This window comes from Rhinopithecus roxellana, chromosome 5, assembly GCF_007565055.1.
Source record: "Rhinopithecus roxellana isolate Shanxi Qingling chromosome 5, ASM756505v1, whole genome shotgun sequence".
Lineage (NCBI taxonomy): Eukaryota > Metazoa > Chordata > Mammalia > Primates > Cercopithecidae > Rhinopithecus > Rhinopithecus roxellana.
Genome location: NC_044553.1, coordinates 171,223,347 through 171,251,056, shown reverse-complemented (window position 1 = coordinate 171,251,056; position 27,710 = coordinate 171,223,347). Strand labels below are relative to the sequence as shown.

The following is a 27,710-nucleotide window of genomic DNA, read 5'->3' as shown; positions in this document are numbered from 1 at the left end:
CAGGAGTTCAAGACCAGCCTGGACAACAAAACAAGATCACATCTCTACAAAAAATATTTTAAAATTAGCAGGGTGTGGTGGTGTGCACCTGTAGTCCCATCTACTCAGGAGGCTGAGATGGGAGGATTGTTTGATCCCAGGAGTTTGAGGTTACAGTGTGCTATGATTGCACCACTGCACTCCAGCCTGGGCAACAGAGTGAGATCCTGTCTCAGAAGAAAAGTTTCTCCTTGGTCATAAGTGTCCTGACTTCAGAAAAAGTTTTACACAGAGAAGTGTAGAAAATTAAGAAAGCCATTGTCTCTTTTTCCTGTCTGTCTCCTTGCCTGGCTTAGCATCATTATGAATTCAACACAGGTACTTCCAGATTATTTTATATACACATGCACTTATTTCTTTCATTTGGAGTACCTTATCTTCAGAAGATTATAAGCTCATTAAAGGTAGGAACTGTGGCTTTTGCATTTGGTTTTCCCGCAAAGCCTCACACAGAAATGGGAGATGTTCAGTAAATGCTTATTGATTGACAGAGTTTTAAAGGAAGAGTTAGGCCAGGCGTGGTGGCTTACGCCTGTAATCCCAGCACTTTGGGAGGCTGAGGCAGGAGGATCACTTAAGCCTAGGAGTTCAAGACCAGCTTAGGCAACATTAGTGAGATCCCTGTTTCTACCAAAAAAAAAAAAAAATAGCCAGGCGTGGTGGTACACACATGTGGTCCCAGCTACTCAGGCAGCTGAAGGGGGAGGATTGCCTGAGACCAGAAGGTCAAGGCTACAGTGAGCAGTGATTGTACCCCACAGCACTTCAGCCTAGGTGACAGGGTGATACCCTGTCTCAAAAAAAAACTGTTGATATATTTAAATATGGAAAGTTCCTTATAAAAACCATGAATGATAATTGTACTGTTTTCTTTTTCCTAAATTTAGGTTGTTAAAGGCCTTACTTATTTGTGGAGTTTAAAGATTTTACATAGAGGTATGTGCTGGGCTTATAAGCTTGGGCTTAATTGGGTGGGGTTGGGTCTCTCCAGATACCTTGATTTTTAAAGTGAGTAAGTGTTCTGCCATTTAAGCCAGCTGATACATCTGGTACTCAAAAAGATGGCTGCTTTATAAATGTTATTTTTCTTGTTTTCTCCATCAACTGCTCTCATTTAGATTATAAACTTGGTAGCGTGTTTTTGTGAATCACCTTTGTCAAACTTGTAAAAAGATATTTCATAGTATTTGAAAATAACAGGATCTTGTTTGTCTTACTTAACTCTTGTTAATGCAAAACCTTTGCTTTCTGTACAGTTACATCCTTCCTTCTATTAACATTTCAAATAGTATCACACACTGTTCCTTAAGAGATTGCTTCACATACCTGGAAAGAAAAACTTTATTTTTAATTTTTTTTAAAGATGGGATCTTGCTATGTTGGCCAGGTTGGTGTTAAACCCCTAGCCTCAAGCAATCCTCCTACCTTGGCCTCCCAGAGTGCTAGGATTCAGATGTGAGCCATCGCGCCTGGCCGAAAGTAAAACTTTAAATAAGATATTGGTGAAAGCATCAGGAATAGTCCCCTTGTCCAGTAACAGAACACATGAGAGAATAATCAGATAACTGTTGAATATTGCAAAAGGAATCTCCTTTTGTTTTTTTTTATGTTCCCAAAATATCTTAATTCATTTGGAGCAAATTATTAAGTGAGAAAGAGACTATATAACAAAGCAACTTCAAGGCCTAGTGTTACTAACAGTGCTGTTTAATTTTACACATCTGCTCATCTTAGCTTTATGTGCATTTGGGGAATGGAACAGCATACACATTAGATATGATTAAAGGAAAGTTTTTTTTTTTAAGAGTGTAAACTGTGAGATGGAGAAAACAACTGATATTTTCAACTGTGATGTCATATCTGTCACTACGGGTTGTTTTCTTTTGCGGTGGTTTTAATATCCTAGTGATTCCACATCTCTTCTGAAATCCTCCTCCTTCTTTTTAATGAGGGTGTCTAGATTTTGACAAATAAAATATTCAGGTTTTTGAAGGTATTTATTCTGACTAAATGAAATCATAAACTAGATTTCTTTTTAAAGCCAGTCCACTCCATTTCTAGAGTATAGTTGGTGCGAAAGTTAAGTGTAGGGAGATTGACTTTTGTTAGTATTACTTTCTCTGGGTATAAATAAGTGTGTAAACACATTTGGTGGATGAAAGAAAAATTGAGCATTTTTGACTACCAAGAGTAAGAGATAACAATATTTAACATTATATAACTTATATTGTTTCTATTCCCTGTACTTTTACCTCCCCACACCCAGCAACCCATAAAGTGGTGATAGCCATTTTAATAAGAATTAACCCAATGGTCAGTTCTCAAAATTTTATTGATTTTTTTAAAATGGACATCTGCCATCCATTTGACAAAAGTACTAAAGGGAAAACATCCATTCTTAATAGCAAAGCTTTCTTTAAACGGACAGTGCCATGGAAATTCGAGTGTTATTAGAAAGTGAGTGTTAGGATCATCATGTACTCTGGGCATACAGGTTAATTCTGGCTTATAATGAAATCCCTCTCTAGCTATAACTTTGTGCAAGGAATCTTAGTAGCACAAAGAACTATGGTGGATAGGGAAATACATTTTAGTTATTCTGCCATTATCTTGATTTCTCTTCTTAAAAATTAGAAATCATGCTGATAAGTTGATGTACCTTTTGTATTCCTATATCTAAATTTTTTTAATTTAAATTTTACTCTGGGTTTGGGGGAAATAACTAAAATTTTTATTTGAAATGGGATCTTGATAGACATGTTTCAAATGGATTTGTCTGGATCTAAAAATAATGTCGAGGATCAGATTCTCAGTATAATCACTTTATGATCACTGTGACCAAACTTAGTTGACCAGAGCCTGTCAGAAGCCAGTAGGTTGGCTAAGAAAGGGCTCTTTTGTTAATGATGGACAAGGGCTGCAGTGGTTTGACTGATGGAGAGCATAGAGGTTTCAAAAGGGAATCCTGGGCCTGTACTTATTTTTTCAGTTGGTGCCAGCCAGCCCAATTCCTACAGAGAATAGCCTGCTATAAAATGCCACTTGTTGTGAGAAGATATCTGTTGGGGACAGATTAGGAGCAGTGGTAGAGGGCTGACAAGTCCTCTCAAGGAATTTCAGTGAATGAGTGTGCACCTACATCTGTCTTGATGGAAAGACTAACGAATTGCAGTGCAGATGAACAGTTATGTCCCAGTAGTTATGGCCACTCAACTACAGAAATAAATATGCTGTGGTAATACACCTCATTAAATATATTCATATTTAGCTTTTGAGTTTCCCAGCTATTCATGGAAACTTTTACTTTCTAGACTTAAAAGCATGTGTTTTTATTGAAGAGTCAAAGAAGCCAGATGTCCCTGAAGACTTTTGTAAAGCATTGTAATGAGAAATTTACCCTAGATTGAGTAGTTGTTAACTTAATATTTTAGAGGTTTTGTCCATATTTAATAACTTGGATTCCATAAAAATAAGATTAAAGATGCCTTTTTATTTACCAAAAAGCTATTTAATTTTCTTCTTGATTAAAAAATTGTAGCTTTTTAGATCAGTTCAATCAGGCAATTAAAGATCAGAGCTTTTAAGTTCAGCTAAGGCAATTAAATGGGTAACATACTTGTTTATGCACTTTTGCTATATAAGCTCATTGCTGTTCCTTCTTAAAAGCACATGTACTCATTTTTGCTTTCTCTAAATGAATGATGATGGGAATTCTAGCTGAACATGTGTCACATTGTCAAATCAAAGACGGGTCCTTCTGCAGCGGCTGGGGAGCCCGGTTTAGGCATTGTGAGAGGATAGTGAAAAGAAGATGGTGAAAGAGAAATACTAATGAGTGATCTTTACCTCTTCCTCCTTTGTCTTGGTCTGAGTACCTGTGTTCTTCTCTAATCATCATTTTCTAATGCTGTTCTTAAAAAGCAGAGTAGGAAAAAAAAAAGAAATTGCTTTGTGCTTACGGGCACAAATTTCAAAAGATTAAGAAATGGAGACGTGTTCAGTATCTAATGAGAAAAGAGAACAAACTATTTCTCACATTTATATGGCCTCCTTGGAATACAGTGGTTCTGTATTTTAGCTATAGAAAGTAGATATATAAATAGTATATTACAGAATTTATTAAAGGTAGTTAATGGCTTCCAAACAAACTCTTGAAAACCTGGAGTCTCTCCCATAGTGTATATCCAGTGAGGACTGTAGAGTAGAATGAAATCTGAGCAATAAGCAGTGGCATACCTACCACCCATCCCGTGAGGCTTGTTAGTCTGGTAAAAGTTAGTTTATTTGATAGTATATTATGTTAATTGGAAATTGTTTTGGAAATTGAAGCACAGCAGTTGCTATTCATAATGGATCATCAGATGTTATATTCAATCAGGTGTTACTGTTGTTTATTTTGCTCTTTTTAAGATTTGGTTGAGATATATGTGCAGGGACTTCATAAACTATTGAATGCTAAGAATGTGGCATGTTTTTATTATAACCGTGAATTAATCACTTTATTCAGTTAATAAGAATACACCACTCCAAAACCAAGCCAGGGAGAGAGTTTATTATACTTTATATTACTGAGTCAAAAATTATGAAAATCTTTTCTCCAAAATAAACCAAACGTGATAATTCCATATGAGGACATAATTATTAAAAATGTTTGAAATGCCCACCAAATTAACCACTGTGGAAAAGTTGTCTTTATTAAAAGGCATATGTGAGAGCACTATAAGCATAGCATGTGCTGACTGTGGGTAAAAACAAAGAAAATGAACAGTGAGAAAATCTGTTAGGCCAGATCCGACATTACAGGAGACATCGCAGCTTCACTTCAAAACATACTTCGCCACTAATGAGGTGAGAGCCCTGCATATTAATAAACCTACAGCTCCAGTCATAGCCATCATTACCCACATCAAACATAAATACAAGATTAACACCTATGCCATTTCTTTGGAAGATGTGAGAATGCCCTAGGAGTAACTGCTCTGTCTTTCCCTAAGGATAAAAAATAGAAATGCAAGGGTAAGGAGAATAGAACTTAGATTAAGAAAATAAAATTGGCAATCATTCTGGAACCATCTTACACAGATGCAGAAGTTTATAGAAGAAAAAAAAAAAAACCTGTATAGTTGGTATGCCAGGAGTTTTTTTGTATATATGAACCTGGTTAGTTTCATTTACTTTCTCCAATAGGAGAACTTTTTAAAAATACATTTTTGCAGAAATTCTGTAAGCAAACACTGCCCAAATAGATTTGTGTTTAAAGAAACTAACCCTTGTAGTTTCAGTGTACGTGTTACAAATTTTATTTTCTACCCTTGGCTTTTCTCTTTTATAAATCTGGCCTCACACAGACTTTCCTTCCAATTAGTGCTACCTTAGATACCAAAGCCAGTGTTAGTTTGGTCATTCAGCAATGATTTATTTTATACCTACTACGTTCTAGGCACTGTTCACAGTACTTGGAACACATCAAGACGTGAAACAAAAGATTTCTATGATCCTAGAACTCATGTTCTAGCAGGGATAGAGTGGGTTGGGAAACGTTCCTTAAACAATAATATACACAATAAATAAGTAAAATACAGAGTGTGTTAGAGGGTTGTTAGTAATAGAAAAGAAAAAGTAGATTGAACTTAGGGGAGGCAAAGAGTAGGTTGCGTATTAATCAGGAAACCTCACGGGGAAGATGAGTTTGGAAGGAAGGCTTGAAAGGGGGAGGAAGTAGTCAAGTAGATATATGGGGAAGAGTTAGAGTAGACACCACAGGATGTGCCTGGAGTATTAGTGGAACAGCAAAGAGGCCAGTGTGTCTGTATCTGAGTGTGGGGGACAAAGGTAGAATCAGCTGTTAGGAAAATGTTTTGGTAATTCAGGTAAGTTTCAGGGGCCCAGATCAGGGAGATAGTTATAAAGATGGGGAGAAATGGTGATTCTGGATATATTTTAAATGTAGAGTCGATAGAATTTCCTGATGGATTGCTTGTGACTTTTAAGAGAAAGAGAGGAGTCAAGGTTGCTTAAATTGTTAACAGTTTAGTATACTAAAAATACTTCTTGCTACTTTCTTTCCCTGAAAAGAGATAACAACAAGAAACCTGATAATATGAAGTGCTGACAAGAATACAGAGCAATTAGAATTCTCATACATTGCTGGTAGAAATATAAAATGGTACAGCTGCTTTGAAAAATAGTTTGGCAATTTCTTGCAACATGATTTAGCAGTCCCCTTCCTAGATATTCACCCAAGATAAATGAAAACATATGTCCACACAAAAACTTTAGGCAACTCTTTATAGTGACTTTATTCATAATATCTCCAAACTGGAAACAACCCAAATGTCTTTCAGCTGGTAAATGGAAAAACAGACTGTAATAGATCCACAGAGTGGGATATTACTCAGCAATAAAATGAGCTACTGATACATGTAACAACATAGGTGAATATCAGATACTTCATGTTAAATGAAGGAGGCTGACTCAAAGGGTTACCAGCTGTGTGATTCCACTTATATGACATTCTGGAAAAGGCAAAATACATACATGGAAAAAGCAAAATACAATCTTCCATCCTACAGGATGGAACATCAACATCACTGGTTGACAAACAGTGGAGGAGGAGTTGATTGTAAAGGCACGAAGGAACATTTTGGTATGTTGGAAATGTTCTGCATCTTGATTTTGGTGGTAGTTACATGATTATATGTGTGTTTTAGCAAACAAAGACCTGTGCATCTGAAAAGGGTGAGTGAATTTTACTGTGTATAAATTATGCTTCAGTAAACCAAATTTTAAAATTAAAAAGTAAACCAGACTTAGAGAGAAAAGCTCCTCTTACATCTTAGCAGTGCAGCAGACACTCTGGAAAGAAGTCTCCCCTGCCAAAAGGACAAAGCATTCTTTCGAAGGGTCTTGGTGATTCTGTCATTATTTCTGTATCTTCATGGCTCCTGACAAATCCTAGCTAGGTTTGATCTAGTAACTCAGTAGCTTAAAAAACAGCCAGCCAACACCCCCACCCCAAGAAAAAGAAACAACCCTCGTGGTTTAAAGGATATCTACAATGCCAGAAGGAGAGAGACAGGATCAGAGAAGGGAGGATAGTGCGGAGAGAAACAGAAACTTAGAAGTTGCTGTTATCATTGGCACAATTTGAAACATCTGGAAATTGGACAGTTCTTTCCATTATAAGCCAATTTTTTCACCAGAGATATTACCAAGAACTGTGTATGTGCAGAGCTGACTTAACCTGTTGGACAATTTTAAAAGCTCAGTTTCTAAGAAGGAATAAGGATTTATTCGACATTCCCAATTCAGTCCTACTGACTGACTGCCTCACTGGGTGACCCCAGAAAGGCAGATCACTCCTGTTCTCTTTGCCTCTGTTCCCTCATATATACTATGAAAGAGTAGCTGAGTGATCACTCAGATTCCTTCAAGAGCTAAGGTTCTGGGTTCTGTGATTTCGTGGCTGAAGGAAGTGTGACATGTTGATAAGGTGGGGAACAAAGGAAAGCAGAGAGACATAAAGGAAAAGAAAGAGAAAAGGGGAGAATTTCCAAGAGTAGATTTTGTGATGAAAATAATAACAATAATGACTATTTATTAAGTATGTACTCTATACCAGGCACTGTTCTAGGTGCTTAATGTATCTAAATTATTTAAGGTATTCCTTCAAAGGGGGAAATTCTAGGAAATATGAAATGTTTTAAAACTGAAGATAAGAAATTAAAGTATAAAATAAATAATTGAGAATTAAAGCCATGTACCTTAGCTAAGAAAATGCTGCTTTCTAAACCAGACTGATGTAATCAAATCAAAAGGCGTCTTTAAGGGTAACTGTTTTTAAAGTATCAGGGACACTGAAAATGAAGTATTATAATTAATAAGGAATTATAATAAGGATGTGTAAAGTCAGAACTTGGATGGAAAGCAAGAACACCTTTTTTTTTTTTAATCTTTTTATTGTGAAATAATTGTAGATTCACAGGAAGTTGCAAAAAAGTGCACAAGACAGTCCCATCTAAGGGCATCCCTTTTTTTTTTTTTTTGGAGACGGAGTCTCGCTCTGTCGCCCAGGCTGGAGCACAGTGGCCGGATCTCAGCTCACTGCAAGCTCCGCCTCCCGGGTTTACGCCATTCTCCTGCCTCAGCCTCCCGAGTAGCTGGGACTACAGGCGCCCGCCACCTCGCCCGGCTAGTTTTTTGTATTTTTTTTTTATTAGAGACGGGGTTTCACTGTGTTAGCCAGGATGGTCTCGATCTCCTGACCTCGTGATCCGCCCATCTCGGCCTCCCAAAGTGCTGGGATTACAGGCTTGAGCCACCGCGCCCGGCGGGCATCCTTTTTAAGGAATGAATTTTGAAGAAAATTGGAAGGTGAGAGGTTAACAGTTCAAAAGAGTGTAGGCAGATAAATGTTATATATTTGATATTGTCCTTTAAGCGAAATCAGTATAAATTTTAAGATTAAAAATGTTATAAGAATATTTGTATTATATTCCAAAATTATTTTGTTATATTTATTAAATGGGAAAAGAGAAATGGTTTGGTAGAGGTAAGACTTTGAATTCCTTAGGAAAGAAATTTTGATGTCAAGGTGGTAGTTAAAATAATATGTTAGTGTGTGTAAGAGTTGGGATTTGTGGCAAAAATAAATTAGGGAATGATTATTTTCTGGATAAAATGATTCTTAAACAAAAGAATTCTTGGAAAGCATTGCTATCAATGGAAAACTAACCTGATTAATTTTTAATGATTTATTAAAAGATATAATTTGCATAAAGCTTTGTAACAGTCTTTTTTGCAGAGATCTACATAATTTGTGCTTAACTATACATTATAGTGAATTTTGAAATAACCTATGACATATTTTTGCTTTCTGGAGGATCAAACAGTTTTTGTTTGTTTGTTTTTTTGAGACAGAGTCTCACTCTGCGGCTCAGGTTGGAGGGCAATGGCACAATCTTGGCTCACTGCAAGCTCTGCCTCCCAGGTTCAAATGATTCTCCTGCTCCGGCCTCCCAAGTAGCAGGGACGACATGCACGTGCCTCCACGCCCAGCTAATTTTTTGTATTTTTAGTAGAGATGGGGTTTCGCTGTGTTAGCCAGGCTAGTCTTGATCTCCTGACCTCGTGATCCATCCGTCTTGGCTTCCCAAAGTGCTGGGATTACAGACGTGAGCCACCGTGCCCAGCCCCAAACAGTTTTTTAAAAGAACTAGTTAGTGTTTGAGTAACCTAAGTCAATTTAAAAGGAGTCATTCCCGGCTGGGTGCGGTGGCTCGTGCCTGTAATCCCAGCAGTTTGGGAGGCCGAGGCGGGCGGATCACGAGGTCAGGAGATTGAGACCATCCTGGCTAACACTGTGAAACCCCATCTCTACTGAAAATACAAAAAATTAGTCGGGCGTGGTGGTGGGCACTTGTAGTCCCAGCTACTCAGGAGGCTGAGGCAGGAGAATGATGTGAACCTGGGAGGCGGAGCTTGCAGTGAGCCGAGAGTGTGCCACTGCACTCCAGCCTGGGCAACAGAGTGAGACTCTGTCTCAAAAAAAAAAAAAAAAGGAGTCATTCCCAGTAGGTTTTATGTTGCCATGTGTAATGAGGAGAGAGCTAGTATGTGCGTACTTCCTTCCCTGAGCTCTGAGTGCGGCTGGGTGCGGTGGCTCGTGCCTGTAATCCCAGCAGTTTAATCAGATGGGTCTGGAAGGAGGCATTTATGTTATGCAAGTGCTAGTGTTGACAGCACCTTATCTCCTGTGTAAAAATCATTTCCATGTTGTCCTTTAAATATATTAAATATTAATCACATTCAGCGCTATAGTAGGTTATAACTTGTGAATGTTTATGTTTTTGAAAAGAAAAAAAGACTTAGCCCATTAACAGGGTAAACAAACTATGACTCTAGGTTGTTGATTTTTCTCCAGCTCTGACACTACCCACACAAATGAACATCTCGAGAAATTAAGCCTCTTTCCCCATATTGTTCATTCATTCTATTCACCTTGGGTGATCACGGGGTATTTCCGTCTTTGTAGTACGTTGTGATTTTCAAGAAACAAGAAACGCTACATGTCTTAAAAGTATTCTTTTAAAAGAATATGTGCCTAGAATATATAAAGAACTCTCAAAACTCAATGGTAGAAAAACAAACAATCCAATTAGAAAATGGGCAAAGACACGAAGAGACATTCCACTGAAGAGTATACACAGATGGCAAATAAGCACATGAAAAAGATGTTCAATATCATTAGCCTTTAGGGAAATGCAAATTAAAACCACCATGAGATATTACTACATACCTATCAGAATGGCTAAAATAAAAGATAGTAACAACAGCAAATGAGGATGCAGAAAAATTAGATCACTAATACATTGCTGGTAGGAATGTAAAATGATACACCTCCACTGCTGACATTTAAAAAAAAAAAAAGGCTAGACATGCCACTACCATATGACCCCAGCAATTGTATCCATGGGCATTTATCCCAGAGAAATGAAGACTTCTGTTCACACAAAAACCTGTACACAAGTGTTTATTGCAGCTCTATTCATCATAGCCAAAAACTGGAAACAACTCAGATGTCCTTCAACAGGTGAATGGTTAAACAAGCTGTGGGCATTTATACCATGGATTACTGCTCAGCAATAGAAAGGAGTGAACTCTTGATGCACACAACCTGGATGAATCTCCAGGTCACTATGCTGAGTGAAAAAGCCAGCCACGAAGGTTACGTAGTGTATGATTCCATTTGTATAATATTCTTGAGATGACAAAATTATAGAAATGGAGAGAGCACGTTAGTGGTTACCGGGGGCTAATGAGAGGATGGGAAACAGAGGGAATGTTTAAAATGGAGCAAGACGAGGAATCCTCATGGTGATGGAAATGTTCTCCATCTTGACCCATCAGTGTCAATACCCTGGTTGTGATACTATACTATAGTTTTTTTTTTTTTTTTGAGGCGGAGTCTCGCTCTGTCGCCCGGACTGGAGTGCAGTGGCCAGATCTCAGCTCACTGCAAGCTCCACCTCCCGAGTTTACGCCATTCTCCTGCCTCAGCCTCCCGAGTAGCTGGGACTACAGGCGCCCGCCACTTCGCCCGGCTAGTTTTTTTGTATTTTTAGTAGAGACGGGGTTTCACCGTGTTAGCCAGGATGGTCTTGATCTCCTGACCTCGTGATCCGCCCGTCTCGGCCTCCCAAAGTGCTGGGATTACAGGCTTGAGCCACCGCGCCCGGCCTATACTATAGTTTTATAAGATGTTACCATTAGGGGAAACTGGGTGGAGGGTACACAGGAGGTCTCTGGGTTGTTTCTTACCATTGTAAATGTCAACTTTGAGATAACTATGTAAATCTCTAGTTATCTCAAAATTAAAAGCTTAATGTAAACAACAAAAGAGAATATATCATCTTTTTATAGTTGCTTGTATTCAGACTCTGGACAGCTTAATCAGAGAGGGTTGTCCTGGACTTAGTTTTTCTCTCTCCCATGCTTCTGTGGTAGGATTTGATCATAAGCAGAGTCATCCCTTTTAGGAAATCAGTAAGAGGAAAATTACCCTCTTCCATTCTGAAAATGAGTATCAATCCCTTTCTCCTTACAGGAGAAAGAAGGAAAGACGTCCTGTGTCATTCAAGGAACAAATGCAAATGGAAGAGGGTAGTTATTTCCCCAGTCCCCATCTCTGAAAGCTTTCTGCCTTGCAAGGGATTGGGATTTGAAGCAGATTGTGTGATGGTTGTGTTTTGGCTCACCAGTCTTTACAGTATCCATTAGGGTAAGCTTCTGTCCACCCACCCAGCAGGACGCCCCCAGAGTGTGGATGAATGTTTGATTCACCAAGCCCCACAGATAGCTCTGATCATTGCTTTGTCTCTGACACAAGCCTGAAGTCTAGGAGCTTATCAGAGGGAGAGAGAGAGCACCTGTGTGATGAATGATAGGGTCATTTCTGTTGGTAGAGGAATTTATGGCATTGATTGTATGCCAGTGGATATTTGTTGGATGAATACATTGAATCATAATTCTCTGAGGACAGTGTTTTCTCCTGAAACTTTTTGTAATGTGGCTAAATTAGAGGTCATCTTTTGTTCCCTTTTCTCATATTAAAGTAAGAGATTTATCCTTGGGACATTTTGCCAAGCAGAATGGACAGACAGCTTTAGCAGTTGGAAGAGCTCTCCATGTCTCTTCCTTTCTCTAAAGGCATGGTTGAAGGTGATCAGCACCGTGGAAATCCAATCTACTCTTTTCCTGGTGGAAGATTAAGTTCCTTCTGGATTGGGTACAATCATAACGATAACAATATTAATCATTTTACTAATATTTTCATTTATTGAGTACCTTGTATGTGCTACTGTGTTAGCTCTATTGTATGTATAATTTTATGTGTTATAATAACCTTTTGAGGAGGTATCATTGTATCCCCATTCTTAGGTGAAGAAATCAAGGCCCAAGCAGCCTAAAAAACTTGCTTAGTTATAGGAAATATCATAGGAAAAAGTCACAGGAAAGTGGTTGGTGGCCTAATGGAAAAGCTCTAGTTTTAGGGTCAGACCCATGTTTAAGTTCTGGTTCTTCCTCTTAATTCATCTTAGCTGTGTGACCTTGGGTCAGCTTCTTAACTTCTTTGAGGTCATAGCATCGTACCTGGCATATAACAGCTATTATTATATCAAATAATTATTTCTCAAGAAAAGAAGCAAGAGGTTAAGTGAGAGGGAATAGTTAGAACATTCCTCAAACTTTCCTGTTACATCTCCTTTTCTTAGAAAATTAGCCTGTGAGTATAAAGAACTTAAAACATCTGGGCTATTTTCTTTGTGAAATTCCCAAGATCACCCAACTATTCACTGCCAAAGCTGGGATAATCCATCCTATTGGTTTCAATAAGATTTAGCTCATAAATATAATGCAGTTTGTTAAGGCTTAAGAGCTTAACTAGTCGAAGCCTCTGGTTTTGTGTCCTTGGGCAAGTAATTTCATTAATTTGAACCTCAATTTCCTCCTCTGTAAAATGGGGTTAATAATAGTACCTATCTCAAGGGTTATAATGAGAATTAAATGAGGTAATGCATATGATAATAATGTATTTAGCCCAGTTCCTGGTATATATTACATGCCAAGTAAGTGTTAGCTACCATAATTTTTTGTTATTTCTTTAAAACAAATTACCAGGTTAGTCTTCTGGACACAGCACTCCAAGTCAACTCTGCTGTCTTACATCTTATTTATGCGTATAATGTGGTATTCCTTTGTTTTCTTTCCTTTTTCCCCAAAAAGCTTTTATAGTCAAGAGGAATCTTAACAGTCAGTGGTATCTTAGACTTGGGGAAGTAGGTTGTGCAGGTACACATTCCTCTAGACCTGGCTTTTCCTAAACACTGACCAGAATATGTACATATCACAGGTAGGAATCTAAGATTCAGCACTTTAGAAGGAAATCTCTTTTACTTACTACGAAAGGATTAAGAGAGGGAGAATTGAGAAGCTCAGGCCTTTTTGCCCGTGTTATTAATCTCGTAACTGCCCCAGGTCCCCTGCCTTTATTGAAGAAGGAAAGCCACGTTTGTTGCCTCCATTCTGAACCGAATCATGAGACTCTAGGCAATAACTGCCATTGAGGATGGCTAATTATGTTGTTTAATTTTATTTAAGGCTTTGCAAGAATATTTGGATGACCTACCCTTTATTATGTGATGGAGTCATTAGGATAACTTTTATATTGCATTGTGGTTTTCTCTTAAGTATGTTCCTGTTGTGCACAGATGAATTTGTAATGCAGAATGTCAGCATAGTCTATATTTAATTGTACCTGCTGTTCTCATTCATTAGAACGCAGTCCCCAAGAAATAACTAGATAGATATATTGGTTTTTTTTCTTTTCATAAGACAATTAAACATAATGAAAGAGCATTGCTGAAGATCCCAGGCACAGTGCTAGGAGAGGTTACTAGGAGTGGAGACCTGCTAATGCGCCCTCTGGCTCCTGGTAAACTGAGAGTGGCTTCCTGGTATTCACACAGTGTAACTGCTTTATAGGGGGAAAAAGTTGAAGAGAAGTTTATTTCTGCTTCCATTATCATCCCACAACAGCCACATGCCACATTTAAAAATGTTTCTGTAAGAATTGTACCATGTCTGTTTCTAAGAGCATTCAGTGAGACATGTAAAAGTTCAGAGCAAATTAAGTGTTTTAAGTATGAAACAAAACAAAGACCAAACAGAAGTAGAAGTTGGCGATACCAACAGCACCTGATGTGAATAGGTCACAGCAAAAAGGGAATCCTCAGTTGGTATGGTTTTTCTTTTCTGACAGAAGAAAGCATATAGCTGATACAAAATCACAATTTTCTTTAGAACTGATCTTACCAGACACCGGGCGCAGCAGCTCACGCCTGTAATCTCAATGCTTTGGGAAGTCAAGGTGATCAGATCATGAGATTAGGAGTTTGAGACCAGCCTGGCCAATATGGAGAAACCTCATCTCTACTAAAAATACAAAACTTAGTGGGGCGTGGTGGCAGGCACCTGTAGTCCCAGCTACTCAGGAGGCTGAGGCAGGAGAATCACTTGCACCCGGGAGTTGGAGGTTGCAGTGAGGTGAGATCGTGCCACTGCACTCGAGCCTGGCGACCCAGTGAGACTCCATCTCAAAAAAAAAAAAAAAAAAGGAATCTTTCCGGGAAATTACCATTTGGGTCCCTATACAAAGCACATTAAGTAACTTCAGCTGTAGTTTTGTGAAGGAGCTTTTATTTGTTTTGAACAGCCCCCTTGGCACCCAGCCAGATCCTAGCCACGGGTAACCTTCCACCCTGACCCCTGATTGTGCTGGGGGTAGGGGCTGGGCAGTGGGCGGAGGAGCCCTTTTGTGAAGACTTCAGGAAAGCACATGCTCTTGAGGCTCTGGCCTTTGTTAGCAAGCTTCTGCTTGATGCTGTTTCTGTGGATTGTTTAATGGCTAATTGGTGCAGAATGTGTAAAAATACAGTTTCCTGCATGAAGCAGTTATGGGTGGCAACATGGGTTGTCTCAGCATGATACCAATTTCCACAGACAATTTGGTCAATTCAGTGGGGGGAAAAAAATCAGTCAGTCCAGCCTGAAAATCAGAGCAGTTACTTACGGTTATTGAGGCAACTATGGTGGTGGATCAAATTTTTCATGTTTGAATCAGTTGTTTTTACATTTTATAGACATAGCCTTAGTCATTTTTGTAAATAATCTTAAATACACAAAAGTAACATTTTAAAATTAGTATCTTTGTTTAAATATTTGTAATCACAGTTTATCATGCCTAGTGCATATCAGTTCTAGGAGGAAATAACCATTTTACCATTGATATATAGTATATTATATGTAATTAACTGATCTTTCATACTTTGTTGTAGAGTAGGAGAGTGACCACAGTGACCACAAAAGCATCTGCAGAAACTATGGATTATCAATTTATTTATTAGTAATTAATTAGTAATGGTAATGAGAAATCAAGTTGTGTTTTGAGGTTGATTTTTTAAAACATCTTTCTTTTTTTTTTTTTTTTTTTGATACGGAGTCTCCCTCTGCCGCCCAGGCTGGAGTGCAGTGGCCGGATCTCAGCTCACTGCAAGCTCCGCCTCCTGGGTTTACGCCATTCTTCTGCCTCAGCCTCCCAAATAGCTGGGACTACAGGCGCCCGCCACCTCGCCTGGCTAGTTTTTTGTATTTTTGAGTAGAGATGGGGTTTCACCGTGTTAGCCAGGATGGTCTCGATCTCCTGACCTCGTGATCCGCCTGTCTCAGCCTCCCAAAGTGCTGGGATTACAGGCTTGAGCCACCGCGTCCGGCCCATCTTTCTTGATATATAATTTGCATGCCATAAAATTCACCTACTCAATTCAGTGATTTCTACTAAGTTTATGAAGTTGTGCAACCATAACCATATTCCAGTTTTAGAACATTGTCATCACCCCAAAAAGTATCCTCATGCTCATTTGCAGTCAATCCCTGCTCCTGTCCTCAGCCCCAGGGAACCACTAATTTACTTTCTGACTCTTAGAAAAGATTTGCCTTTTCTGGACATTTTGTATAAGCAGAATCATACCACATCAAATCTTTGTGCCTGACTTCTTTCACTTAGCATGATGTTTTTGAGATGAGTCTGTGTTATAGCATGTGTCTGCAGTTCATTCCTTTTTATTGTTGAATAGTATTCCATTGTATGGGTATATCACATTTTGTCTGCTTATTTACTAGTAGAGGGACATTTGGCATTGTATCCACTTTGGGACGATTATGAATAATACTACTTTTCATACACAAGTCTTTTTGTGATTCTACCTAGGAGTGGAATTGGTATATTTCTTTAAATATTTGTAAATCATAGTTTATCAGGCCATCTAGCACATATCAGATTTGAGAAGAAATAATTATTTTACCATTGGTATATAGTGTATGATTAGTGTAATGAACCAATGTTTCATACTTTGTTAAAGATAGAGTAGGAAAATGACCACATAGTGACTACAAAGGTTATATGATAGGTTTATGCTTAATTTTTAAGGACACTTTGAGGTTGATTTTTATTTACCTAAAACCACCTACGGTTATCCTTAGCATGACTGAAGGCCCTTTTAATAAACTCTTCCAGTATTTCTGCTCCCTGATATTTTTCTAATAATCATCTAAGCACTTCAAGTTATTGGATGGAACTGCGTCATAACCACCTATTATCTGCTTGGGCTGTCACTGCTGCAACTCAAAGATTTATTGCATCATCGTTAAAAAGCCCAGCTTGCTGTGAAATCTCACTGAAGGAGTGGGACAGTAATGTGACAGGAGACACATGTTGTGATTGTATAATGTTAACTCTTCTGTGATCCCAGCTGAACACACTTGCGATCCTAGAAGAAGCCTGCCTTCAGGTGGAGCTGGTATAATGAAAGTTAACCTCATTTAGCATTTGGATATGAGCCAGTATATTAAATGATCCACATCCTGATTTCCTAGAGTGGAAGTCATCATTACCGATTCTACAAAGCAGTAGCTTCATAGTATATTTGGTACATTCAAGTTTACAAAATATTTTTCCCATTCATTTGATTCATTCAACATTTCACTGACCTCTAGCTCTGTTCCAGCAGTGCTAAGCACACGGGCTCACTTCATTCTCTTAACATCCTTGTCAATGTAGGAAGATCAGATATCAAGATATCAGATATCAATATATCATATACAGGATATGATGTACAAGATCAGGGATGATATCTTCCGACACTGGCAAGGTTGTCAGTGAGAATTCAGGATTGTTATGAGAATTAAGTGAAATTGTGTACTCAACACTGAGCATGTGAGTGTTGTGAGTACACACACCCACATGTACATGTATGCTCAGAGAGGTTTAAATGATTCGTCCAGTCTCACAGTCCGTATGTGGGGGCACTTTCCAGGGCATCTTTCCAGGGCACATTCCCTTAAGGAAATCTGACCCACAGGAATCTATTTTGATGCCTATAAAAGCCTACTGCATAAAATGACTAAATCTTTTAAAATGAAAAAGATAAGGAGTATTGGATATTAAAAATGAGTCACTTTGCATTGTACCTTTATCTTACTATTTTCAAAATGATATTCATCTCTTGGCCAAGATAGCTTAAACCTAAACCTTAAATTAGGAAACACCTAAACATGGTATTTCATTTTTAATGCAAAAGGAGAATAAGTTAGTTTGCTTTTTCACTAAAGGTTTATGTGTTGCGGTAGAAGAACCTTATTTCTCTTTAGTGCTATGAAAAGGACCTATAATTCCAGGCTTCAACACACCTCATTTATATTTTCTTTGAGAAAATGTCTCAGTTAAAATCAATGCCCTAGTATTCATTTGAGCTCCCTTGCCTTCAATAAAACTAATTGATAAACCCTAATAATTAATGGCCTGATTAAACCAAAATGACTTACGTCTGCCCTGATGATTGCCATTTGTAATCAGTCACTTTAATGACTCATCTTTTCTGTGTTTTGCTTACAGAAGAAAGGCTGTGATGTTTTTAAGTGAACTGAATGAAAAGCTGTATGCCTTCAATTGCTGTTTGTTTTCCATAACTTGATATTGCATTAAAATAAACATACATATAACTACCTCCTTAAAAGTAATCTTTCCGCCTAATCTGTTGTGCTATTGTCTATGGCTTCGAGTGAAGCTGAAAACAAACAAGAAAAAAAATCAAATCATTTCAGTGTTCCTGGAGCTATTTTTTTTTTTTTTAAGATAGAATCTTGTTCTGTCCCCATGCTGGAGTGCAGTGGTGCAATCTCAGCTCACTGCAACCTCCGCCTCCCTGGTTTAGGCGATTCTCCTACCTCAGCCCTCAGTCTCCCAGGTAGCTGGGACTATAGGCACACGACACCATGCCCAGCTAATTTTTTGTATTTTTAGTGAAGACAGGATTTCGCCGTGTTGGCGAGGCTGGTCTCGATCTCCTGACCTCATGATCCACCCACCTTGGCCTCCCAAAGTGCTGGGATTACAGGTACGAGCCACTGCACCTGGCCCCTGGAGTTATTCTTAAGAGTTGTAGGTTGGCCGGGTGTGGTGGCTCATGCCTATAATCCCAGCACTTTGGGAGGCCAAGGCAGGTGGATTACCTGAGGTCAGGAGTTTGAGACCAGCCTGGCCAACATGGCGAAACCCCGTCTCTACTAAAAGTAGAAAAATTAACCGGGCCCGTTGGTGGGTTCCTGTAATCCTGGCTACTTGGGAGGCTGAGGCAGGAGAAGCTTGAACCCCAGCATTGGAGGTTGCAGTAAGCCGAGATCGCATCATTGCGCTTTAGCCTGGGTTTCAAGAGCAAGGCTCCATCTCAAAAAAAAAAAAAAAAAAAAAAAAACAGATACTTCTACTTCTGCCCATGGAATCACTGCTATGGGATTTGCCTTCCACCAAAAATAATTAGGAAACTGGACAAAATAGTGAAACATTTATCTTCAAACTTTAGACAACAGGCAATGTGAGACAGTGATCCCTGAGAGAATAGAAACAAATGAAGTGAGTCCTATAATCACCCAAGCTTTCTGCACAGAAACCCAAACAAAGCTCAGAGGTCTTACTGAGCTGAAGAGACAGAATTTGGAGTTCAAGGAGACCAAAAATGGCTAGAATTTACAGAGCAGAGGCCTAGAAAGGCAGGAACATGCAGAGAAAGAACTCTAGAATTTGCATAGGCATTTCCTTGTGTCTGGCCTAATATTAGCCTCTGCATTTATGGAGTGAAATCCTACAAAGCTAGACAGCAACTACTGTTTAGAAAAGAAAATTTCTGGGGAACTGTAAGCTGAACAATTCCCAAAACTTATACAAGGTTGGGAATCTTTTAAATTCCAATAATCCAGTGTAGAGAGGCCTCATTAAACACATTGAAGAACTCAAGAAAGACATTAGAAGGATTATGCTTTAGCAGTGGGGCTAAACTAGCCCTGTAATAGAGGTTACTCTCAACTCTCCTAAAATAAAAGCTCTAAAATCAGCCTCAAAATGATTCAGCTGTCAGTATTCAGCAGCTATACTGCTTGCCAGTATCAAGTCCAACACACTGGATTACAATAAAATCCAGCACTTGACAACACAAGATCCACAACATTGAACATCCACATAAAAAGTAGACAAGCAAAGACTTTTTCTTCTGATTATGGATGAAAAACTATAACCGGGAAAAAAATCAGTCAATAGAAATAGATGCCCCCCTCCCACATACACACCAGAAATAATAGACTTTGCAGACAGGACTTTAGAATAGTTTTTATAAAACCTATATATGCTCAAGGAATTCATAGGAAGCATGAGCATAATGAGAGAAATGGAAAACAAAGAAACAAGTTGAACATTTATTTTTCAATCACGAAAGATATCTGAAATTAAAATTTCATTGATGGAATTAACTGGATTAGACACTACAGAAGAAATTATTGTGATCTTGAAGTTAAAGATCTAGAAATTATCCAAAATTACTACAAAATTACTCATTCCTACTACTAGAAAAAATATTTTTTTAAATGAGTACAATCTTAATGATCTTTGAGACACTATCAAGAAGTCTAAGATGTATGTGTAAGTGGAGTCTCAAAAGGAGAGGAAAGAGAAAAGGAAACAAAAAATAATTTGAAGAAATAATAGCTGAAAACTTTCCAAATTTGGTGAAGCCTATAAGTCCACAGATCTAAGAACTCAAGAACTCTAACCAGCATGAACACAGAACCACACCAAAGCACATCAAAAACAAAATTTTGATAACCAGTGACTAAAAAGAAAATCTTAAAAATATTCACAGAAAACAGCACATTAAGTAGAGAAACAAAGGTAAGAATGACAGCCGACTTCTTTTCACAAGCTATGCAAGCCAGAAGATAATGGAAGGACATCTTTAAAATGTTGAAAGAAAAAAGTTATTCCAGAATTCTGTGCCCAGCAAATACATTTTCCAAAAATAAACAGCTAAATAAAGACTTTTTCAGACGAATATAAGAGAATTCATTGCCAGTAGACCAGCATTACAAAAAAAATGTTAAAGGAAGTTATTTAGGATGAAGGAAACTGATGATGGATGGTTAGATCTACACAAAAGAATAAATAGTTTCACAAATCATGGATAAATAAAAAGATTTTTTCTAATTTTTAAATGTCTTTAAAATATAATTATGTAAAGGGAAAATAAAGACATAATATTATGGAGCTCACAGTGTACATAGAGGAAAGATATATGAAAATAAAAGATGAGAAGAAGAAAGTGGAAATATATTATTGTAAGGTTTGTACATTATAAATGAAATACCCTAATATTACTTGAAGGTAGACTGTAAGAAGTTAAAGCAGCATATTGTAAATGTTAGAACAGCCATAAATAAATAAAGCTTCAAACAGGCTGGCAAAATTCAACCCATGGGCAAAAACTGGGCCTTTGCCTGTTTTTAATACAATGGCATTGGAACATAGTCATGGCCATTCATTTCCATGTGGCCTATGGTTGCATTTGCACTACATCAGCAGAATTTGAGAAGTTACCACAAAAAGCTTGTAGCTCTTAAAGCCTGAGATATCTACTTTATGACTCTTTACAGCAAAAGTTTGCCAACCTCTGGCATAGAAGCAAATAGTAGAGATTAGTAGAATGCTAAGAACTAGCCCAGCTAACCCAAAAGAAAGCAGGAAAAGAAGAAAAAAAGGAACAAAGGACAGATGGGGCAAATAGAATTGAACCCAGCCATATCAATACTTACGTTAAGTGTGAATGATCTTAACAGTCCAATCAAAAGCACAAATGTCAAACTGTTTAAAAGAGCAAGACACAACTGTAGAGTGTTTCAAGACACCTATTTCAATTATAATGGCAGATATATCATCCAACAATATCATCAGATTGTGAAAGAAAAATAATAACATAGCCAGGCACGATGGCTCACACCTGTAATCCCAGCACTTTGGGAGGCCAAGGCAAGCAGATCACTTGAGGTCAGGAGTTTGAGACCAGCCTGGGCAACATGGTGAAACCCCTATCTCACTAAAAATGCAAAAATTAGCTGGAGGTGGTGGCAGGTACCTGTAATCCTAGCTACTCAGGGGGCTGAAGAGAATCACTTGAACCTGGGAGGCAGAGGTTGCAGTGAGCCAAGATCACACCACCACACTCCAGCCTAGGCAACAGAGTGAGACTGTGTCTCAAAAAAGAAATAATAATAATAACATGTTGTGGGGTTTATAATTTATGAGAAGAGGCAAAACTAATGTATAATGACAAAACCACTCAGTGATTCACCAAAGGCTGAGGGTCAGGGTGCAATTGACTGTAAAGTTTTTAAACTTTTACACAGCAAATTTTTGAGGTAAGTTTACAGACTTTTTGAGGTGAGCTTAAAAACTCTAAAAGTTTCTAAACCTGAGGGTAGGAGGGAGATGATGAAAACAGAATGAACAAAGGTTTCATGATTTTTTTTGAGACAGTGATTAAAACAGTCCAGTTGGAATGCAAAGATTGGTTTGAGGATGACTGAATGTCTAGTACTTTAAACTTTTTAAACTTTAAACACAGCAAACTTTTGAGGTGATGGAAATGTTCTATATCTTGATTGTGGTGTAGTTGCATGGATGTAGACATTCGTCAGACTCATCAAACTACATTCAAAATGACTGCAGGAAAATTGATTTTTGTAATGAGATTTATTTCAAAAAGTAAAGTGAAACAAGAAATTTCTCTTCAGACATTCTGAACTTTTTAGAAGTTAAATCAGAGGGAAATACAGTAAGTTATGTTGGTCTTTTAAATGCTGGCCTGAAGACCAGGCTATATTGGATTGGTTTCTGATTCAATAAGTTTGGAGTGGAACACAAAAAGCTTTATTTTTTAAATATGCACAGCCAAGCTTAGGAGCTATTTATTTGCATAACTTTCATTGTCTTTATTAAAAGAAACATCCCTATTGTTCAGAAAGAAAACCCCACTTAGAATATACATAGACAACATTGTTATCCTAAAATCTCATGAGCAGTATTTTTGTTCAAAGAATATACCAAACTGCTTCTTTGTCTACATGCTCCTGGGGGCCAGAGATGGAGTCTTACTCATGTTTCTCTCCACAGCACCTAGTACCGTATCTGGCATTTGGTAAGGTATCAGTAAATATTTGTGAGTGAGTACTTTTAAATGACTATGGATTCTTCTCAGAATTAAGTGTCATTTTGAAATGTATTCATTCTGAAGTGTAGTCCATTAAATGGGAAAAGGTGGAACTCCTTCTCAGGCCAAATTCATGCTTTTATGGATCAGCATGGTAGTTCACCTGTTTAGTAGAGATAGCATTTATTCACCATTTGCTCAATAAATATTGTTTCCTGTATGTACCAGACACCATTCTAGATGTGGTAGTGAACAAAACAGACCAAGTATGCATTCATGGAGCTTCCCTTTAAGAGGGGAGTACTGAGAATTAACAGATCTATATGTAGAAATACAGCATGTTGATGGTGCTAAATGTTAAGAACACTGAAGCAGAAGAAAAGGGAAAGGAAGTATCTTAGCTGGGAGGGTATTGCTACTGCATATCAGGTGGTTTGGAAAGGCTTCCCTTAAAAAGGTAAGAATCTAAAGCAAAGGAGAAAAATTCAGGCAAAAATCTAAAGCAAAGGTATACAATTTGTGGAAGCATAATATTTCACGGACACAGAACCACAAAGCAAGAGCATACCTGGCAGGTAGGCCAGTGAGCTGAAGCAGAGTGGGCATGGAAAAGAGTGGCAAGGTGAGAGTATGGGACAGCTCACAAGGGCCTTGGGGACCTCTGGGAGGACTTTCCATTTTTGCACCGAGTTGGAAAGGCTTTGGAGGTTTTAGGCAAAGAAGTGACGTGTCTGACTTAGGTTTTAAAGGGATCACTTTAGCTGCTGTGTTGAACACAAACTATAATAGAGCAAGTGTAAAACTAGGGAAACCATCTCAGTAGCGTTGTTGAGGAAAGGGTGCATATAGTCTGGCAAAAATGTTTCCTCATAAACATCACATTGGTTTTACAGTCCTACTTACTGGGCTTTGGAAATTATTTTATTTGAGCTAGTATTTTACTCAAATACAGCTTAAATTGCCACTGTAGCAATAGAAGTTATTTTCTAAATAGAATGAAATATACAACTTTTTCTAGCTTGGTTAATTACCAGTTGATAATAATAATACACTTATAGAATGTTGGACAGTTTAAAAAGCAATTTTACATTCATTATCTCATCTAATCCTCACAGTTCTCAAATATTGACATGGTAACTGTTATCTCCCTACAGAGTTGGAAACTAAAACATCACATGCCAAGGCCAGTCATGTGTCAAATTTGTGACAGCATCAAAAAGACTAAAACCCAGGTTATCTGTCTCCTAGCCCAGATTCATTGACTTTGTTAAAGGGGGCTGTTAGGTTCAAATTATCTCAAGGTTGCTGGTAAAGGGGACATTTATATTAGCAAATTTAATGTATCATTTAAAAAGCTATCAACCAGTGAGCGAGATACTGTGCTCAGAAGGGATACATTTGAAGATGTATAAATTAAACTCCTACCCTGTGAACCTAATTATTTGAGTGATGATACTGATAACAGCAAATACATTAAGTTACTCTTAGTATAAAATGTCATAAAAGCCAAGTGTGGTGGCAAACACCTGTAGTCCCATTGACTCGGGAGGCTGAGGCAGAAGGATCACTTGAGCCCAAAAGTTTGAGGTCAGCCTGGGCAACATAGCAAGACCCTGTCTCTGAAATACATACATACATACATTACATACATAAATCATATGCTTTGTCCCAAATGGTACAGACAGTAGACACTACAGCAATTCAAACTAGATAGTGACTGATGGCCTGAGATGAAGGATGGGCAGGATTCAGATAAATGGAAAATATGGAGGAAAAGTTTCTAAAACTGGGAGTGGGAGGGAGATGATGAAAACAGAATGAACAAAACCTTAATGCGGGTTTTTTTTCTTTTGAAACAATGATTAAAACAGTCTCATTGGAATGCAAAGATTGATTTGAGGATGACTGGATGTCTACTACTTTCACACATAAAGTACTTCTGAAAACCAGGTTGAGGGGAGAATGTGCGAAGTCATACAGTAGGCTTACATGTATGTTAAAAAAATGTTGGAAAGCTGGAAAAATGCAGTCAGGTTCTTATTTACACCTTGTCTTTTGGAATATAGTTTAGCAGTTTTGTTGTTGTATTATTTTCTCTTTCCATTGATCCACTTAAGTCAGATGTATCTGATTGAAACTAAAGATTTGCTGCTTTTAGCATAGCTCTTAATTTCCAGGCAGCACCTTCTTCCAGGAGCTCAAAATATTTGTTCATTAACTGTCTCCACCTGATGTGGTGGCTTAAGAATGGTTTAGGGCAAACTTGTCCAACTCATGCTCCGCAGGGCCACAGGAGCCACAGGATAGCTTTGAGTAGTGCAGCCCAGTGTACATTTGTAAACTTTGTTAAAACAATATGGGATTTTTGTGTGTGTGTGCCATTTTTTTCTATCTTGTCAACTATCATTAGTGTATTTTATATGTGGCGCAAGACAGTTCTTCCAATGTGGCCCAGGGAAGCCAAAAGATTGTACACCCCTAGTTTAGGATGTCAATATATAAAGGAACAAATTGTCCAAAAGAAAAATATTTAAAACTCAGGGCCCATGATAAGAACTAGATTTGAAAAATAAGACCAAACTATGTAGAATCTAACATTTGTTTCAGTTCAGCAAACATTTAAGTGTCTACTGTGGCTGTCTATGATGTGTTGTGCTAACTGCTGGGGCACACTTTTTTTTTTTTTTTTTTTTTTTTTTTGAGACGGAGTCTCGCTCTGTCGCCCAGGCTGGAGTGCAGTGGCCGGATCTCAGCTCACTGCAAGCTCCGCCTCCTGGGTTTACGCCATTCTCCTGCCTCAGCCTCCGGAGTAGCTGGGACTACAGGCGCCCACCACCATGCCCGGCTAGTTTTTTGTATTTTTTAGTAGAGACGGGGTTTCACCGGGTTAGCCAGGATGGTCTCGATCTCCTGACCTCATGATCCGCCCGTCTCGGCCTCCCAAAGTGCTGGGATTACAGGCTTGAGCCACCGCGCCCGGCCTGGGACACACTTGAAAGCACAACCCTATTCTTAAGGAATTCATGTTCTGGTTGGTGGCGGGCATGTCAGAGAATACTTAACCTCCTCCTTAAGGAGAGAAATGATTTAGTGAAAGTGGTATATTTAAGGTTTAATATGATGGTGGTGTAAGAATTATGTTGAAAAATTAGAGAAAACTAGACACCAAGAGACCAGGGACTTGCTGGTAAAGGGGACATTTGTCTTAGCAATTTTTTTTTTTTTTTTGAGACGAGTCTCGCTCTGATCCCCAAACTACAGTGCAGTGGCACCATCGCAGCTCACTGCAACCTCCGTTTCCCAGGTTGAAGCAATTCTCCCTCAGCCTCCCGAGTAGCTGAGATTACAGATGACCGCCACCATGCCTGGCTAATTTTTGTGGTTTTAGTAGAGATTTCACCATGTTGGCCAGGCTAGTCCCAAACTCCTGAACCCAAGTGATCTGCCTGCCTCAGCCTCCCAAAGTGTTGGGATTACAGGTGTAAGCCACTGCTCCCGGCCATGTATTAGTAAATTTAATGTATCATTTAAAAAGCCATCCATCACTGAACAAGATACTGTGCTTGGAAGGGATACATTTTAAGAGGTATAAAGTATACTCCTACCCTGTGAACTTATTTCTTGGGGTGATGATACCAATAAAAAGAGCTTACACCTGCCTGTGCATACCAACTTGAATTCCTAGAGCCTCCCAACAGAGGTTATAGTGTGTGGTATCTGAAGGGCTTGCTACAGAGACAGGCTCTACAGTTCACCCCTCATCACTGAAACAGAATCCTCAACCACAATATGTACTTGTGGTCTCCATTCTTTATTCTCTCATCCATTCAACAAATGTTTATTGAGCACTTGAAATATATCTGTCACTCTTTCAGGGGCTGGGAGTACAGTAGTCAAGAAAAGAGACAAAGTCCCTGCCTTCATGGAATTTACATTCAAATGTCAGTTATCAGGCTAACTGAGGCTAATAACATTTATCAGGCTAAATGAACTAATGTATAAGAAAATGCCTAGCACATTGCCTGTCACATAAGTATGATTCAGTAATAGTTGCTGTATTTGAACTTGAAATTTGAATTAAGTATCTACTCTTGGCAAAATACTTTGTTGTGGTACACTTTTGCCAGATGGAAGGTCAGGAGAAGATTAACCCATTTACAATTTTTTTTAAAAAGTTACACCAAAAAATTGTCTCCTGTTCAGTGTCAGTGTAGTTGAGATTATATGCTGTTTTAAATATAACCAGTTGTCTCTGCTACACCACTTTTGCCATAAAAGATGCATTGAAGCAGATGCTGCTCTATACCATCAAAAGTGGTATGCTCTTGTCCTCCTTGGATGGCTTTTTTGGGCTCCCTGAATTCCTGAAAAGGCTCATTGTTGTCACTGACGATGCTTCACAGAAATCCTTTGTTTCATTACTTAGCGACTGACTGCTTTGGTGAAATCTATTCAATTCTTTTGTTAACTGTAACAGCAGTCAAAAATAATGTAAGGGAGGAGAAGGATAAATGAAATAAAGACTAATAAGCACATGCATGTAGACACATACGCACATCTTTTAGATAAATTTCTAAGTATTATCTGAAGTAACATTTGCCTTGTAAAACATGGGAAATAGCAGTGCTACATTCATTTCCTCATCAGTTTCATTCAGATACGACCTGTTACCCGTAGCATATGAATGACTTTTCCCTGTTGGCCTCCCGTTGGCCTTACTATTACTTAGATGGGAGGATTAGCCTGATAATTACACATATAGAGCAAAACTCATCCTTTTTCTGCAAATTCTTTGCAGGAAGATTACCTTTTCTTATCTACCTCCTTTTCCTGAAAAACTACGGATAGGATGATGGGTGTATTTACTGTTGTTGTAAGCCAAAGTTTGATTTCACTTTCACTTGAAATAAACTCTGGCTTCTGTAGAAACCGGAAATTGTTGAAACTGGAGGAGTTGAGACCTTACATTTTACCTTCAGTTAAAAAAAATGCTTTTCATTAAATTTGTGATTTGAATTTCGGATT

At 38.3% G+C, this 27,710-nt stretch overlaps 1 protein-coding gene across 6 annotated transcripts in view; it reads left to right on the top strand.

The window, feature by feature from the left end:
- Positions 1–27,710, top strand: part of MAP2K5 (mitogen-activated protein kinase kinase 5) — a 268,775-nt gene that overhangs the window by 119,060 nt on the left and 122,005 nt on the right. For all 6 annotated transcript variants that reach the window (XM_030930285.1, XM_030930283.1, XM_030930282.1 and 3 more), the window contains exon 13: positions 927–975. In XM_030930285.1, coding sequence (XP_030786145.1) covers positions 927–975 — 49 coding nt within the window. The remainder of the gene's footprint in view (positions 1–926; positions 976–27,710) is intronic.